This window comes from Osmerus eperlanus, chromosome 4 (assembly GCF_963692335.1).
Source record: "Osmerus eperlanus chromosome 4, fOsmEpe2.1, whole genome shotgun sequence".
NCBI lineage: Eukaryota > Metazoa > Chordata > Actinopteri > Osmeriformes > Osmeridae > Osmerus > Osmerus eperlanus.
The window spans coordinates 5,294,203-5,313,468 of record NC_085021.1 but is presented as its reverse complement, the minus strand read 5'-3'; the positions used below and the strand labels follow the sequence as shown (position 1 = coordinate 5,313,468).

The following is a 19,266-nucleotide window of genomic DNA, read 5'->3' as shown; positions in this document are numbered from 1 at the left end:
CCCTGGATTTCTGGCTCAAGTTCGGAGTGACCACAGGAACGATTGCTGCCCTTCTACTCATCAGTCTCAGCTGCTACTTCTGGAAGAAGACACGCAAGTGAGACTCCATGTCTGGCTCCAGACAGTTCATTTTTTCTTGGTTACGTTTGTGGAAAATGTTTCCATAGTATTTTGGGTTGCTAGATTCACAGCAACACACTTTTTGTTAGCTGTGGATACTGTACATGGCAGCAGTGTTGGTTCTCTGGATTGTGAAATCATGTAGACACAAAGAGCCTCATGTACGTACATTTGCAAACGTTGCGTTATTAGCGCCATGGCCAAGCCGCAGATTGCGCACGCTGTGATACTTCAGTTTACGTCTTATTTAAGAAACCTGCAGTTCATCGGGTAATCAGCGCCTTTCTCCGCCAACTATACCGTAAATTGCGAGCAATTAAACGCGCAATTGAATGGGCCTCCTTCTCTCTTTCTATCATGGATAAGCCACCAAAGTAAAAACTGCGAAAACAAAGATTTAGTGATAACGAAATTGATGTGCTTGTTCATGAGATAACAGCGAATTAAAATATTATACAAGGCCGGAATTCCACACCGACTCCAAAAATTGTTAACGAATTAAACGTTAACAAATTCCAGTAACTGTAATATTTTATGGCTGCTTAATCTGTAACGCGTAATGATTTTGTGTTCACTCAACTGAAAAAGTGTGATCCTTGTGGCAAAAATTATTTCAGATCGTCTCCTCGTCTTGATCGTGTCTTCGTCTTGCTTGCTTCGTCTTGCTCGGATTACTGCTGTCATTTCACCAGGAGGCATATGCGAGGGAACCCCCGTGTATCCAGGTTTACACCTGCTTTTAAGGGGCGCAGAATTTTCACCGCAAAATAGAGGCGCACTGTCACGGATGTTTTTGTACATACCACGGAATACATAATTAGGCGCATGTTACGCACTACGCGCAAATTGCGAAATAAATACGCCTGAAGGGGGCACAAAAGCGTTAGTACATGAGGCCCACAGTGTTATCATAAATACAAATGAGTGCCATATTACGAGGACAGTTGCATACGGGAAGTATACAAGAAGTTGTGCTAGTATTGGTCTTCAGGTTCAAGTTCATCCCTGTGCAAGCACTGGTAGATTGGAATTCTTGGTCCAGCTTCTCTCAATGGTTTCCAACAGTATTAGTCTATGCCGTCTTTATAAATAATTATTTCAAAATGAAAAATACAATATTGATATACGTATGTTTTTTTTTATACTTGGTGTGTGTGTGTGTGTCCAGACTGCAGTATAAGTACTCCAAGCTGGTCATGAGCTCTGGGGAGAAGGAGTGTGAGCTCCCTGCTGCAGACAGCTGCGCCATCATGGAGGGAGAGGACGCAGAGGACGACCTCATCTACCTCACCAAGAAATCCTTTTTCACCAGGATCAAGTCCTTCTCAAGAGAGGTGAGCATTAGTGTGTCTTAAAGATCAAGTAATACTGGAAAATGTGTAAAACAAAAAAGCTCTACCTGGATTTCAATGGTTTAGGTTATTTGTAACAGTTTAATCAATCTTCTCTTTCATAACAGAGAACCTCTGATGGATTTGATTCTGTACCTCTGAAGACCTCCTCAGGCCTGGACATGGAGATGAGTTAGAGCAGGGACAGAGCTACCTGTGTAGTACTCAAACAACATGGGATGTCAAAGTAGCATTGTATGAATGGACCAACAATACTGGAAGACACAACATGCATTTACTATAAATGTCACTACGAGGTTTCTTCACAATATATGGGGATGTACAGCCGTGGCCAAAAGTATTGGAAGCGACATACATTTTGTGTTTGCAAAGCTTGCTGGGCCTTGGCATAAAATGACTGCTAAGATAATTTCAGTAAGTCATATCATCAGCACAGGGGAAAGTGTGAACTAGTTCTAGCCAGGTGAAATCACTCTATCATTCTGATTGGGTTTTAAGAGCAGATTGACTGCTGTAAAAGAAGGGACTATTTGCATATATTTAAAATTCTCGCCCCCAAAAAGCTTAAAAAAATATGAAATGTGCCTTATTGTATTCCAATATTCTATAGAAACATGTGAAAACATTTTCCTCAAATACTGAACCTGCAAACTTTGCAAAACACAACATTTGTCATTGCCAAAACTTATGGCCATGACTGTAAATATATATCTATATACCGTAGTAGATTTTATATTTTTATGAATAAAATTCAGGTCTTTAATGCCTTGTGAACTGCTATAGGGAGTATAAATTGTAAATGTTTTGTTTGATGTGTAGAACAGTAGTGTAAAGGCTATTACATTTCTGTGGACTCTATACTGTGCCAGTGGTTCAATCCATAAATTATAATTGTTTGTTGTATTCTTGTACATTTTTCAAAGATAAAACAAGTTTGTTTTATGGTTTATAGATTGCAGCCGTTTAGACTGTTGTGTTGGTTAAAGTTTCATGCTTGAATGTTTGTTTAATTAATTTCAAGTGTTCTTACAAAACCATGGAACAATGCCTTATGTGTATTTTACTAATAGTATCATCAGGAGCTATATTTAATTAATGTTTTGTTTTGTTGACCAAAGATTTCTTACGCCTATCAATTATTTTTTTGCGTCTTTGTCAAAAAGTTTCTTTCCTACTTTCGCACAAGGCCCTAGCCATGGAGTCAACATTGGGGGGGACGAAATCTGCTGGGGAGACCCCCCCTGAAAACTCCCCCTGGAGTCCCCCCCTGAAAACTCCCCCTGGAGACCCCCCCTGAAAACTTTTTTTTTCCTTTAATTTTTTAAAATGTTATAATTTCAGAAAGCGTGTGTGATTGCCTGTCGTAGCGTAGCACATTTATATTTTATTTATATTTTTATTAGGGATGCACCGATCTGACTTTTTCAGTCCTGATACCGATGCCTGGGCTTTGTGTATCTATCGATACCATTGTTGAATCAATAATAAACTATATACCTTCCACCTTATACCTTCCTTCCACCATGTGGAAGAGACTAAAGGCACCAGACTTTCCTAACTAAACATTACTTTCCTTACTAACACAAAAACCAAAGTACAAAGTCCCTGTAAACATTTTCAATTATAAATTTAGAACGCTACTCTACAATTTAGCGGGGTTAGGTCTGAATCTAGGAGCAAAACGGAGCACACCTGCCAGCTGTGTAGGTACAGTATGGTAGCAAAGTTAGTGTACAAAAAAAAATACATTGTAGAAGATCAAGAGTTGGACAACAAGAGAGCTAAATTACTTCATGTTGACCAACGACAACAGGCTGAATGGAGATTCAAAGTCAAGAGCATGAGGTTGCAAGTCAGCCTCTGCTACACATCAACTCTTGAGAGTTTATGATTACATTACATTTACATTTAGTCATTTAGCAGACGCTCTTATCCAGAGCGACTTACAGTAAGTACAGGGACATACCCCCCCGAGGCAAGTAGGGTGAAGTGCCTTGCCCAAGGACACAATGTCATTTTGGCACGGCGGGGAATCGAACTGGCAACCTTCAGATTACTAGCCCGACTCCCTCACCGCTCAGCCATCTGACTACCTGATTAGCCATATTGTCTTGTACTTTTCCTATAAAAATGGGACAACTGGGTTGCTGCTGTAAAGAATAGCTTACTCATAGTTTTTTAAAAAGGTTGTTTGGGGTGCCATAACTTGTCATGGAAGGGAATTTCAAATCATGCCTAGCATCAGTGGCGATGTGTCCTGGCTTAGGTTACTGAAATGAATTTGCGCAACAGGAAAGGGATCCACCTGAACAATCAATATACTTCATTAGAGCTAACTCGGTTGTGAATCTGACACTACCATGCGTAGACTACAAGTAGCTAGCTACTGTGGTGAACCTGGCTTGTTTTGCAGTGGTTTACACAGTCTCGCTAAACAGATGATCGGAGTGTTGTGATGGGCTCAAATAAACACGCATTGCTATGTTTTACAACCGGAGGATTGACCGGAAGACTAGAAACCATTCTGTCAGAAGAAAAAAAAAACTATGCCTCTGACTGGTTTTGAACCTACAACCCTTCACTTACCAGCACAACATCTCAGCCTATTAAACCATTCACAGACCTGGCCTTTAATTTGTTCAGTAACTGGAGAATAAAATAAGACGTTTCTCCTAAGGCAAGCATTGTCAGATTTGATCCAAGCTCAAACAGCTGTAATTCATTCATATTTTCACATATCAAGGTTAAAGTTTGCAGGGTACTTCAAGGGGGTCTCACCTTAAAGCCTATTAGGTTTGAAAAACCGTCATTCAAAATGACATTTGATTTAGTGACACAAACATATTGAGGCCATGTGGACAGTTACATAAATACACCCCTTTCAGCCATTTTGTATTTGATTCAACTGTATTAAATAAGGTTTTTAAATACATCAATGATACATATCTGTAAAAAATTTCAAGTTAATTTGATCTTTTGTTTAAGAGGAGATCGATTTTGAAGATTTTCCCAAATTATCACTGTACAGGAAAATCCATCATGGCGGACCTTATGGGTCCTTGAGGCTTTTTTGTTCGTCATGACAAGTGAGGCATGTACACCAGGGCTGTGTCTACTACCGCACACTTGTACACTTCGAGCACTGACTTTCAGTGCTTAGGGCGCTTACACTGACAGAACCAGCAGAATTCAGTGCACTGAAAGTACCCGGATGACGCACTGCAAACGGTCAAAAAATGCAGTGTACAACGATGGACACTACTCGGCCTAAACGGGCGCCATATTGGCTACGGAAGAGGAGGAGCCCTTTCGGCAGCTTTTCATTTCATTTCTAAAATAATGGCGGACGAAATGACTCGCGAGCATATTTGCCTTAGATTCGCGGGTGTCACAATCAGATTTGCGTCCGTCACTTCCCGCCAAGTGGTTAACTTAAGTGTTCCATTTGAGACAGCACTACTCAGCGACGGAGTGCACTACAGATGTAAGTGCACTGTATTGCAGTGCACTGTATTGCAGTGTACTTAGTAAAGTGCGCGGTAGTAGACACAGCCCAGGTTTCAGAAGAATTGGAGCAATGGGGTGGAAATGACATCACTTTGAAAATCTGACTTTTGGACATTGCCTGTGGCGCCCCCTATGGTCTGATGTGGCCCATATTTGGTGTGGGGGTACCCACTTGCATGTAGTATCAAACCTGCGCTACAGCTAGCAGGTTTCAAACTGCTGAGAGCGGATCGTGACCCTGTGCTCTCTGGCAAAACGAAAGGCGGTGGTATTTGTTTTTACATTAACAGTGGCTGGTGTGAAGATGTGACAGTGATTCTGCAGCACTGTTCTCCTGATCTGGAATCATTTTTTATTAACTGTAGATCTTTTTACTCGCCACGAGAGTTTGCATCATTCATTCTAGTTGGCGTCTACATGCCTCCGCAGGCTAGCGTCAACGAGGCTCAACGTGTGCTCGCCAGCCAGATACTGAGTGTGGAGCATGAAAATCCGGATTCCTTGGTTATTGTGCTAGGCGACTTTAACAAAGGCAATCTCACTCAAGAACTCCCAAAATATAGACAATTCATCAAATGCCCTACCAGAGAAGGAAACACCTTGGATCACTGCTACTCTACAATCAGCAAAGCATACCATGCGGTCCCCCGAGCAGCACTGGGTCACTCTGACCACACCATGGTCCACCTGATTCCTGCATACAGGCAGAAGCTAAAGTGCTGTAAGCCTGCTGTGAGGACATCAAAACAGTGGACCAGTGAAGCTATGAAGGATCTGCGGGCGTGCTTGGACTGCACTGACTGGGAAATGTTCACGACTGCTACCAATAGTCTGGATGAGCTCACAGAGGCTGTGACATCATACATCAACTTCTGTGAGGACTGCTGTATACCAACACGCACCAGGGTGAGCTACAACAACGACAAACCCTGGTTTACAGCTAAACTCAGAAAGTTGAGGTCAGCGAAAGAGGCCGCGTTTAGGAGTGGGTGCAAAGACAGTTTCAAGGAGTCGAAGAACAGGTTTAGCAAGGCGGTGAGGGAGGCTAAACGACTGTACTCGGAGAGACTAAAACACCAATTCTCTGCTAACGACTCTGCTTCTGTCTGGAGAGGGCTCAGGCAGATTACCAACTACAATCCCAGAGCCCCCCACTCCACTAACGACTCCCGCCTGGCCAACGACCTGAATGAGTTCTACTGCAGATTTGAAAGACAATTGGACAATCCTGAACTACCCCTTCCCACCCAGGAGGCCTCCCACCTCCCCCCCTCTACAGTGACGACTCTCTCCATTCAGGAGGGTGAAGTTAACAGAATTTTCAAGAGGCAGAATCCCCGCAAAGCATCTGGGCCGGACTCTGTCTCTCCAGCCACCCTCAAGCACTGCGCTGACCAGCTGTCTCCAGTGTTTACCTACATCTTTCGAGCGCCTGGTGCTGGCACACCTTAAATCCATCACAGACCCTCTACTGGACCCCCTGCAGTTTGCCTACAGAGCCAACAGGTCAGTGGACGATGCAGTTAACATGGCCCTCCACTTCACCCTACAGCACCTGGACTCCCCAGCATCCTATGCCAGGATCCTGTTTGTGGACTTCAGCTCTGCCTTCAATACCATCATCCCCGCCCTGCTTCAGGACAAGCTCTCCCAGCTGAACGTGCCTAATTTCACCTGCAGGTGGATCACAGACTTTCTGTCTGACAGGAAGCAGTGCGTTAAGCTGGGAACACAAGTCTCTGACTCCCGGTCCATCAGCACCAGATCACCTCAGGGCTGCGTCCTTTCTCCTCTGCTCTTCTCCCTGTACACCAACAGCTGCACCTCCAGTCATCCGTCCGTCAAACTCCTGAAGTTTGCGGACGACACCACCCTTATTGGGCTCATCTCTGGTGGAGACGAGTCTGATTATAGGGGTGAAGCGGCCAACCTGGTGACCTGGTGCAGCCAGAACAACTTAGAGCTCAATGCTCTTAAAACAGTGGAGATGGTTGTGGACTTCAGGAAGAACACAGCCCCAGTCACCCCCATCACCCTGTGTGACTCCCCAGTCAACACTGTGGAGTCCTTCCGCTTCCTGGGCACTATCCTCTCCCAGGACCTCAAGTGGGAACTGAACATCAGCTCTTTCATCAAGAAAGCACAACAGAGGATGTACTTCCTTCGGCAGCTGAAGAAGTTCAACCTGCCAAAGACAATGATGGTGCACTTCTACTCAGCCATCATTGAGTCCATCCTCACCTCCTCCATCACCGTCTGGTACGCTGCTGCCACTGCCAAGGAAAAGAGCAGACTGCAGCGTATCATCCGCACTGCTGAGAAGGTGGCTGCAATCTGCCTACCCTCGAGGACCTGCACACCTCGAGGACCCTGAGGCGAGCGAGGAAGATTGTTGCCGACTCCTCCCACCCTGGACACTCCCTGTTTCAGTCACTCCCCTCCGGCAGAAGGCTGCGGTCCATCAGGACCAATACCTCACGCCACAAAAACAGTTTCTTCCCTTCCGCTGTTGGCCTCTTCAACAAGGCCAAGGGACCACACTGACTCTAATGACTTCCTGCTTAAAACACACTGCTTTTTGCACTGCATTACAAAATTGCATCTTGTACATTTGTATTTTTTGTAATATTTGTATTTTTGTATTTTTTGTAATATTTGTATTTTTGTATTTTTATATTGTAAATTACGTTAACTTATATTTTATTGTATATTTTATTTAATTCTAATTCCACTTAGTACTGCTAGTTTATGTACCCTTTGTATAGATAGTCCACATATTTAAATTTTAGGTCCCTATATGTTTATTGTATGCACCTTCCTGCCAAAGCAAATTCCTTGTCTGTGCAAACTTTCATGGCGAATAAATCCCATTCTGATTCCGATTCCGATTCTGATGTGCCAAATTAGAAAATGCATGACCAGGGACCTTTTGAGATATTGGGGCACAAGGAGAAGAAAAATAATAATAATAATAATAATAGGAATACTAACAAAAACAATAGGTTCCCTCCTACCGGAAGAACCCTAAATATAGCTGCAGGCAGCAATGGCGGGTTCCTCCTCAACATTGCAAACCATTACAAAATTGACATGACACAGACATGTATTTCATACATGTACACAACATTTCAAGACAATTGGATCAATGGCTGATTTCAAGGCATTTTTTGAAATTCTTCACAAATTGTCACTGTAGAGACAAATCCATGCTGCTGACATTATGCGTTCTTAAGACTCTTTTGTTTCCCATGAGCAATAAGGCATGCGTAACAACTTTCAGACATCTTGGCCTGACGGGGTCAAAATGCCACCCTTTTGAAAGTGACAACTTTGAAGTGTGTTCTGTGCTCTGGCCAGGCTACCTGTGCTCTGGTCAGGCCCATCATGCAGAGATCCATTCTTTAAAAGCTTTGACTACAACAATAACTTCATGAAAGTGAGGATACACTTTACAAAAAACATACCACATTGCACGCGGCAACACTCAAAGTTTCAAAGTTCCCCGGGACTGGTTTGAAAACCATGGATATTGGAACCCTGCCTGAATTGACCTCTCTCTAGAATCTCAGTCAAACACAACTGACAATAGTCATGCGGGCAACTGGAGCAAGGTAGAGCTAATGTCCATCTATATGTAAAGATAGCATCCAAGCTGGCAATTTTGGCAAATCTGACTGCAGTTTTGTTTTACCACATATGTAGGCTACTGTGTTATGGAGTCAAAAGAACTTGCTAAATGAATTAAATGTCTGTTAAATGTCAAATTAGATTTTTTTTAAACCTAGAGGTTTAAAAGGCTACCTTTTCCTAAACTGACATGCACCAACTCAGAGCACTGAGTTTCAACATCCATTTACACATTTTGTCTTTTTACTCGACTCTTAGCGCATGACTGTTTAGCTTAATGTCAGCACCTGTCTGTCATCAACTGTCTCTGGAGTGGGGGGTGGGGGCTTGTTATCCAACAAATTACACCCCTGAACTTTTAAAACATATCAATGGCCTACTACAATTGTAAATATCCTTTGGCCTCTTCTCCAATTGGTCCTTGATACAATTTAATCTAAAATCTAATATTTTCTGCCCATTTGGGGACTTTCCACATCAGCACCCATTTCCCAGTACCTCTATTCTGCACTACTACACTTTGACTTTGAAACTTTCATGTAGGCCCATACTATAGCAGTTACAGATATACAATACAGATGAGAGTGAATAAGAGATAATGGTAGTGGGATGGTGTTCCACTGTTCTGCTTCTCTTTTTCACCACTCCTATGAAACATTTCTGGGCACCACTGCTTTTGCCTGTTAGTGCCTGCAATGCTGGGAAGAAAACTATATGACAACAATAATGTTTAATGTAACTGTCCTTTCTAACAGTACAACTGGCCCCAGCTTGGCACCCCAATGGTCTAGAAACTCCCATAGCTGCATTGCAAATCAAGACAAGAGCCTTTTCATTAGGCCCAGTGGCAGATTCATGCTTGAGGTTGTCAAATATCACCACTCATGGACTTCTGCCTAAATTGACATGCACCAACTCAGAGCAATGAGTTTCAACAACCAATAGCACATTTACTCTCTATTTTTTGACTCTACTCTTAATGCAAGACTATGTTTAAGTTATTGTCTGAAATTCTCTGTCACCAACTGCTTTGGTCTTGCTATCTTAAAAGTCTAAACCTTTGTTTAATTGTGCCAAAGAAGATGATAGAGTGACCAAGCTGTGTTTGGTTGATTCAACTTTATAGTTCTGAAGAAGACATTATGTTTCTTTTAACAGTAGAATTAGCTGTGTTCAAACTAGCCACAGAATGGCTACTAGTGCAGAATAGAGGTACTGGGAAATGGGTGCTGATGTGGAAAGTCCCCAAAAACTGCAGAATGGGCAGAAAATATTAGATTTTAGATTAAATTGTATCAAGGACCAATTGGAGAAGAGGCCAAAGGATATTTACAATTGTAGTAGGCCATTGATATGTTTTAAAAGTTCAGGGGTGTAATTTGTTGGATAACAAGCCCCCACCCCCCACTCACTCACCCCGCTCAACCAGGCGGGGTGGTGGGACAGGGTTGCTTCTTTCCCCACATATTAAATACACATCCACACCACTCCCTGTTACTGCCAAATCATTTGAACACCATTATGTGATGCTAACTGATCCTATCAAAGCATGCTTAATTGTTCTTTATCGCCCACCAGGCCCGCTAGCCGACTTTGTGGAGGAGCTGGACATGCTCCTCAGCGTCCTCCCGGATGATGGAACCCCCCTGATAGTCCTTGGGGACTTCAACATCCACCTCCAAGGAACGCAGGCCGTCGACTTCTTGTCTCTCCTGACCTCCTTTGACCTGACGCTGCTGAGCACACCGGCGACCCACAAGGCAGGCAAACAGCTAGACCTCATCCTGACACGTAACTGTATCACTGACTTAACCTCTGTAACGCCACTGCATATTTCTGATCACTACTTTATCCAATTCTCTATCTCTCTCCCTCCAACTCCTTCTACCTCCCCTCCCCTTGTAACTTTCCGGCGCAACCTCCGCTCCCTATCCCCCTCCCATTTCTCCTCTATTGTAACATCCTCCCTCCCCCCCATTGACGAGTTCTCGTCCCACCCCACTAACACTGCCACCGACACCTTGTTAACCACTTTAACTGCATCACTTGACTCTCTCTGTCCCCTGTCAACCAGGCCTGCACGATCTTCTCCCTCCTGCCCGTGGCTTACGGATGTTATTCGTGAAGAACGGTCCACCCTTCGGGCAGCTGAGAGGAGATGGCGCAAGTCCAAAGGCGGTCTGGACCTTGATAAGTATCGCTCCCTCCTCAAATCCTTCTCTTCTCACATAACTGGTGCTAAAACCCTCTACTTTCTGAAGAAAATTAACTCTGCTTCAAACCCCCACAAACTTTTTTCTACCTTCTCCACCCTTCTTAACCCACCTCCCCCACCCCCTCCCTCCACCCTGACAGCAGACGACTTCTCCTCCTTCTTTGAGAAAAAAGTCGCCGACATTAGCAGTCGGTTCCCTAAACCCACCGTTCCTACCCTCTCACCCTCCATGACTGACCCAACTAAATGTCTAAACTCTTTTTCTCCCCTGTCTGAGGCAGAGATCTCTGACCTCATTCTCTCTCATCGCCCCACCTCCTGTCCCCTTGATCCTAACCCCAACCAATCGGGCTTCAAGACTGGCCACTCCACAGAGACTGCCCTCCTTTCAGTCACCACTGCCCTCCAGTCTGCCAGAGCGGCTTCCAGGGCATCCGTCATCATTCTGCTGGACCTTTCTGCAGCGTTTGATACGGTTAACCACCAGATCCTGCTCGCCAGACTTTCTGAGATGGGCATCACTGGCACTGCACTCCAGTGGATCTCATCCTACCTGTCGGGAAGATCCTACCAGGTTTCCTGGGGAGGTAAACTGTCGCCCTCGCCAGCTCTCCACTGGTGTCCCACAGGGCTCCGTCCTTGGACCCCTCCTCTTCTCTCTGTACACCACCTCACTTGGACCAATCATCACCTCCCATGGCTTCTCCTACCACTGCTACGCTGACGACACGCAGCTGTACCTGTCGTTCCCCCCGACCGATCCGGGGATCTCAGCTAGGATTGAGGCCTGCCTCACAGACATCTACGCCTGGATGACCGAGCACCACCTCCAGCTGAACCTCGCCAAAACAGAACTTCTCATCATCCCGGCTAAACCCTCCATCTCCCACGATCTCTCAATCACCCTGGGATCTGCGACGGTGACCCCTTCATCCTCTGCCAGGAACCTTGGGGTTACCATGGACGACGAGCTCTCCCTCACGGCCCACATTGCTGCGGTCTCCCGGTCGTGTAGATTCACCCTCTACAACATCCGGAAGATCAGGAGATACCTGTCTGAGCACTCCACCCAGCTGCTAGTCCAAGCACTTGTCCTCTCCAAATTGGACTATTGCAACTCGCTGCTCGCTGGTCTCCCAGCATGTGCAACCCGCCCTCTTCAGAGGATTCAGAACGCAGCGGCCCGCCTGGTCTACAATCTACCCAGACGCTCCCATGTTACCCCGCTCCTCATCTCTCTCCACTGGCTACCTATCATGGCCCGTATCAGATTCAAGACCCTGGTATTGACCTTCCGAGCAGTGAACGGGACTGCACCCGTCTACATCAAGTCTCTCCTGCAGACTTACACCCCCACCCGTCACCTACGGTCTTCTTCAGACAACCGCCTGGTGGTCCCACCGCTCAAGACCGCCCGGTCCCAACACAAGCTCTTCCCCTGTCTGGCCCCCCAGTGGTGGAATCAACTCCCCACCTCCATCAGAGACACTGACTGTCTCTCCACCTTCAAGAAAAGGCTCAAGACGCACTTGTTCCGGGAGTACAACGGTACTTAGGAATGGTTCGCTTGACCCAATGTTAGTTTCCTCAAGGATCACAATGACTCTTGCTCAGAGACTTGTTGCTCTTGTGGTTAGTGGTAACTGATTTAAATTTTTTGTACTCGCTGTGATATATTGTTTTTATTATTGTTGCTTGTTTTTTCCACAGGTACACTTGCACTTATAGCAGTTCATGTTGTTTAATTGTAACTTGTTTAACTACATGCTCTTATGGTTCTTCCCTTTGGCACTTTGGTTGTTCACAATGTGTGCTTCATTTTTTGGCTACTCGCAATGTTTTGTGGCTATCTTGTTGTTATGATCAGTGACCTATGCACTTTGTAAAGCTTTCTCTTGGAAGTCGCTTTGGATAAAAGCGTCTGCTAAATGAATAAATGTAATGTAAATGTAGTCTAGAATGTCTATTAGGCCAAGGAGTGAAGGTGGGGGCTTGGTCAGCCCACAATGTCCTGAAATGTTGTGTGTGCGTCTCCCCAAACTCGCACGTGTGTCAAGGGCTCTGGCCCCTTGTGTGTGTGAGAATTTGGAGCGTGCGCGCTGCGGAGCAGAGGCAGAGCCATAGCCATCTTTTTCTATGGCTCTGAGCAGAGGGAGTATGGAAACCCATTTCCGCCAGTAAAAATAAATAAATTATGAGATACTAATTCGAAATTATGAGATGTGTAAATCATAATTATGAGATACTAATTCATAATTATGAGATACGTAAGTCATACAAAACGTTTGTATGACCTCGACCTACGGTCTCGGTTAACAAACGTTTTGACAAATCTCGGTTTACAAAGGCGTTTGCAGACCTGTCGAGGAGTAAACATTTGCTGTATATTTTATATAAAAATGAATACTTATTATTTATAAAGATTACATAGATTTAAAAGCTTTTTTTTTTTTGCTGCTCATTTACAACTCAAAATACGAGTGAAGTGTAGAATGAAATAGATGTCTTCTCATTTCCCCTGCAAGAGGCAGCCTCATAGTTGAATCAAAACGAATAGTACATGTGGCAGACCGGTGTAAAAATGGACCTAATCTCTATGACTTAAACGTCCTTTTAAGTTTTTCCCTTCTCGTGATATTTTCAGGCAGCCTACTCATATTGCATTCATTCATTATTTAGTGGAAAATCGCTCATTCATTGTCAGTAACAACGCAAAATGCAATATAGCCATGTGTGGAGAAACTGCCCCGGTAAATTGTACTACTACAGTACAGTACTATACTAGTTACTGCTGTGTTCGTCTTGGTGGCTATTGCGTTGGTTGAATTGGATTTAACGTTCCGTTGTATGGTTTAGGCTGAAATTAATTATTTTCATGAACAGATTGACAAAGTTTAGGCTGTGGCAATGAAGTTCAGGTTAGTAGTTAGACTTTTGATGTCGGTAAGGTGAGTGCCGAACATGTTCTGTCGCCGTTTGACTTCCTAAACAGCTGTGGAGATGTTTTTGTTAGCTACTCACATAGTGTCTCGGGTAGGCTACAGCGTTGCAGTGAGCTACACTGGTTTGAAACCACAGGTAATGATAATTTCACCCACAAATCGTTTACTTGTAATCTAATGTCAGATGACCTGAAATACATATTTTTCTTTCTGCTGTGTAAGATGTAGGCCTACTGCTTTTAACTTGAGTTGAATGCTATTAAACACTGCCATGGTCAGCAAACACTAGCCATTGCTCTACTTCAGAAAGGATACTGTTCACTGCTGTATGAGTCAATAGGACATTACCTGAATGACTTGTAGTGATCGGGAGGTTATGCCTGTGCTGATGATGGTATAAACCATGTTAGATTGTTGGCTCTGTGCATTGTTTAGGTCTCCTCTCTCTGTGTTCTGCTTCTGTGTCTTTGGTTCTGTTGCAGGATGGCAGGCAGGTAGAGGAGCTGTGATTGCTGCAAGGGCACACCTGTGACCTGTGCCTTGGTCCTTAATAAGCTGTGCCCTAACAAGCTGGGTCTCTTGATATGGTATAGTCATGAACTAGTACTGTTCAAAGATGTCCAACCTAAGTTCTCAATGCCAGCAGAAAAACACGAAAGAGCAGAAACCTGCTCTCGCAATGCAGTGTTACTACTAAAAAAATAATTGTGATAATTTTTCAACTTTCATTTATCTTCATAGCGCCCGCTCACTAGGGATGATTTTCCATAACAAATTACGCAATGTGCCCTCTACTTTTATGAGGTGACCTGACGCTCAGGTCGTTGACCCTTTAGTGACACCATCTATATGGGTAACACAATTTTCATTATCTGGGAAATCACACCATAATCTTTTGATACATTTCCTTCTCATGTAATACACTTTCCCCTACATTCAGCCTAATAACATACTCCAAACTAACACAATGTACCATCATTAGGCTACAGTGTCTTGGTAACGGGTGAAAAATACTAGATTTGAACTGAACTTCCATTCAGGGATACGACTGCAGATGCATTGATTACAGAGAAGTTTAAATAATTATAATAGACATTTTTGTAAGTCCAACGGTAATATCTGTAGGTTGCCACCTACACTCAGAAGCCAATGCTACTTAGAAACCCTTTTAAAATCAAACACTCTAAAAGTAAGGTTATACAATTTAATTTGATGTCTTTAGTTAATTCAAATATGCCTTATGTGTTACAGTGTGTGGTTGGTGTAGGACCCAAACGCAGGAGAGTAGCCAGACATTGCCTCAAACTAAGGGTTTATTCTTTTAATTGGGAGACAGGGTCAGTAGCGGTCCTAGTACATATGGCGCCCTAGGTAAGATTTATCAACAGCACCCCCTCTTCATGCTGCCCTAGGCGGCTGCCTATGTCGCCTATAGGAAGGACCGGCACTGGACAGGGTACTCACGTTAACAAGGGTAAGGACAAGACAAAGACTGGACACAAAACAGGAACCTAAAATACACAGAACCAAACAAGACACAGGTGAACATGATAATACAAACCACTGAATGAGACACAGGTGAAGACAATGCCAGACACGGACACAGTAGGGCAGGGCAAAACCAAAAACGGGGTCACGTTTGTGGCTGTGACATTATGCCTGCCCAAAGGTGGGTGACTGTATTATCCTAGACTCCATGTACTGTTTGAACTGTACATGGGTTGTGTGTATGGGCAGTCTCAGGGTTATGTCACAGGTGTTGGCCTCTGGGCACACCCTTGGTGCTGGGGGAGGACCAGGGGGACAGGGAGCTGCTGGTGCTGGGGGAAGACCAGGGAGATGGAGAGAGGCAGAAGAATTGAATATCCAATACAGTGCCAATACACACATGTGTATAAGCCCGACATGAGGTGTGTAGCCAACCAGGGCTTGTTTAATGCTGTCATAACTTGATTCATAGGAAGATTAGATAAGAACTTCAGGAAGTGACAAGCCACGGTAATAAGGATAACAATGTATTTATTTAATAAAAAGTGCTTACAAAGAAATGGTTGGTAAATTAGAAGTGTATGGAATGGGTGTGGGATCAGTGCAAGTGTATAGTGTGTAGAGAATCATTACAAACTAAAAAGCAAACAGTGATGATGTTCCTGCTAGTAATGGAGAGACCCAGCTTGTTAGGGCACAGCTTATTAAGGACCAAGGCACAGGTCACAGGTGTGCCCCTGCAGCAATCACATCTCCTCTACCTGCCTGCCATCCTGCAACAGAACCAAAGACACAGAAACAGAACACAGAGAGAGGAGACCCAAACAATGCACAGAGCCAACAATCTAACATGGTTCATACCATCATCAGAACAGGCATAACCTCCCGATCACTACAAGTCATTCAGGTGATGTCCTATTGACTCATACAGCAGTGAACAGTATCCCTTCTGAAGTAGAGCAATGGCTAGTGTTTGCTGACCATGGCAGTGTTTAATAGCGTTCGACTCAAGTTAAAAGCAGTAGGCCTACATCTTACACAGCAGAAAGACAAATATGTATTTCAGGTCATCTGCAAGTCCCAGTGTGCCATTACAATCAACCCTGGGCCCAGCAGCAGCAGCTTGGGTAGGCCTGGTTGCACAGTGAAATCCAGCTGCATGGTTGCTGCCAGAAGGTGACCTGAGAAGGAGTTGGGCCTTTGGGACATCATAGATGATCTGTTAAGTATAAAGACAACAGTGTGTGAATGTGAAGGACAGCCGATGAACCTTTATTTCTGTCACCTTGGCTGTGTATTTCATTTTTCTAGGTCTATACAAGGAAGATGACCGCTCAACAAATTGGCATCACAATATATTGGCACGAGAACCTATCACTTCATAACTGCTACCTCCAATCACTGTACATATTGTCCTGTCACTGAACATACTGTCCTGTAACTGTAAGCTACATACGTTTGCACTGGCACCAATTACTGTTATATGTTGTTTTATATGGCATCATGGTCCTGGGGGAATAGGTTTAGTGTTTATTTTGTATTTATTTAGGAGGTTTATTATATGTTAGCTTGTCATAGGTGTACACTTGTTCTGAGTACTTATATGTCATGTTATGCCAGGTTGCTTTGCGTTGTCTTGTCCTAAGAATTTCAGTGCACAGTCTGACCCTGTGTTGGTCTGTGCATCTGACATTAAAAGACTTGAACTTGAAACTCTGTTTCGTTTTTATTATGTACAACCATATGCAATTGAAAATGACAATAAAATACACTTGACTTGAAGATTAGCCTAACAACAGTTGTATATTGCCACCAACTTTTTTTTTCAACAAGTTTGCGCATTTGCGCACAATACTGAGGCAACGCAATCGCAGTGCAAGGGAAGTTCACAAAGCTCCAAGCCAGACAGCCAGCCAGCCTGATATTACTGCATTTATTTGTCTCTGCACCAATTGTTATATCATAGAGTATTGCAATTGTGACCACCAACTTCATACTAATAGCTAACTAGCTAACCAACATTGTATTTGATAGTAGCCTAGCTCGCACGAGCATAAGACCTACTTTACTTACGTATTAGATGTTACAATTGTTGTCGTAATTAACCATTGGAGATTCAAGCAAGCAGACTTTAATTTTGGAAAACCAGACGCTGATTGAGCCAAACCAGGCGTTAATTTCGTGTGGTTTGATAGACACGTCTCAAAAATATGGAACGCCGACAGGGTCAAGCGCCTGCAGCTGTTTCATAAGCGGCTGCAGCCGTAAATGTGCAGGCGAAAGTTACACATGAATGTACGCGTTAGTTAACGCTTGCAGGCGTTAAATAAACGCCTGTATATTTACACGTGCAATTGCAGGCGTTAAATAAACGCCTTTATATTTACACGTGCAATTGCAGGCGTTAAATAAACGCCTGTATATTTACACGTGCAATTGCAGGCGTTAAATAAACGCCACATGCAAATCACTGCCCACAATTTCCCTAGCTACTCCTGCAGTTATCTGGGCTAGTGTGATTTGATTCTTCCCTGTATTTTCAAGTACCAGCTCCTCCCCACTGTAGAAGCGGAAGATTTCAAAACAAGTTTAGCCCAGCACACAGAAGTTTGAAGGATGAGAAGATGGCAAGAAGGAACTTCATAAGATAGTGTAAGCAGACACTAAATGACTGCACTCAGCTTTTACTGTCGGATAACCCTGGACACGACGACCTTCAGTCCATGTTGACAAAGGTACAGTTTTTTTGAAATCATTATTTGTGACTTAATCGTAATCTTCACCGGCTAGCTAGGCTAACAGGGGTTTAACTTGGTCACTCGCTGTGCGGATAGCTTTTTTTTGTTTGTATTTTAGCAATGGATTGCTACTGTGATACTTCTGCATTGCTAGCTAGCCAGTCACTGACTAGTCTAGACTGTTGGATAAAGACTAGCTATTTGCGTTTCGTTTTTATCCGTGAAAGCTGCCATGTTAAGGCTGGACAGTCCATATCCAACTATCTGTCCCCTAGTTATGTAGCTAGCTAAACGAGTTAGCCTCAACCCCCAACCATCTGCTATCCTCAGTAGTCAGTACAGTAGGCTCCAGTGCTGCACATTCTTGACATTCATTTTTTGTTGTTACCTAAAGTCGATTAGTCTAGCTAGCTGGTATTTTGAGGCAAAACCACTGCTGAAGGCAAGCAAGCTCAACCTTCAACCTAGGCGACTATTTGTTCACGTTCTTATGAGATATGGTCGATAAATTATTACTGGTTTAGATACAACAACAAAAAATACTAGCCTTGTCTACTTTAACACCATTGAATTCTTTCAGGCTGGAAACAATGCAGCGAAGCCTAGAGTGGGCAAAGGGGTACGCTCTTAAATGTTGCTTCAGCAGACGGCCTGATAGCTGAAGTGTCCGAGCTCATGCAGGAGAGTCGCACCCATGGTCGGCATGCACAACCAGGTGGGAACCATTTCAGTGGGGGTGGGTGCTCACAGCTCAGATAGTCCTTTGAGTTGTTTCACACATCGTTCACTTGCTGCCCATTGCATTTTCCCTTGTGCAGTATTTTTTACTGCCCTATTTCATTTGTTGTTAAATTGCAGTGGTATTTAACAGTGCACGCCTAGAGCTTGTGCAAGTTACAGTCTCTTAAATGTTGTAAGCACAGCATTGTATTATTGTTGCAGCCAGTTCCGGTTACCAGGCTCCATTGACTTGGAGTGGAGCTAGAGGTGCTCCTCATTATCACATCACCGGAGAGCAACTGAGGGGGTTGATGATAGATGGCAGATATTCTTCACGTGTTCCATTCTACACTCAAACCACATCTAAGGTCAGTTGTGCTTGGGGTTGAATGCTATGAAATGCAAAGCTTTTAAATGCATGGTTTCCACAATTTTGGCATGAATGGATTGTCAATAATCAAGTACTCTAGTGATACATTGTCTCATCTGGGCATTGTCAATCTTTCTGTCTTGTCAGGCACTTTTGCATTAACCTGAAGGCAGCTGCCTTCCCATCA

The 19,266-nt window shown here is 43.9% G+C and overlaps 1 protein-coding gene and 1 long non-coding RNA gene across 2 annotated transcripts in view; both read left to right on the top strand.

Annotated features, from left to right (window-relative positions):
- The window catches only part of elapor1 (endosome-lysosome associated apoptosis and autophagy regulator 1), a 14,447-nt gene extending 11,467 nt beyond the window's left edge, over positions 1-2,980 (top strand). The window contains 3 exon segments of the mRNA XM_062458270.1: positions 1-97; positions 1,289-1,454; positions 1,580-2,980. Of these exon segments, the coding sequence (XP_062314254.1) occupies positions 1-97; positions 1,289-1,454; positions 1,580-1,648 (332 nt within the window). The 3' untranslated portion in view covers positions 1,649-2,980.
- A 14,675-nt stretch (positions 2,981-17,655) lies between these two features.
- Positions 17,656-19,048, top strand: LOC134018301 (uncharacterized). The gene is made up of 3 exons (XR_009929912.1): positions 17,656-17,986; positions 18,570-18,704; positions 18,932-19,048. It is a non-coding gene; the product is annotated as an uncharacterized LOC134018301 (long non-coding RNA).
- The last annotated feature ends 218 nt before the right edge of the window (positions 19,049-19,266 follow it).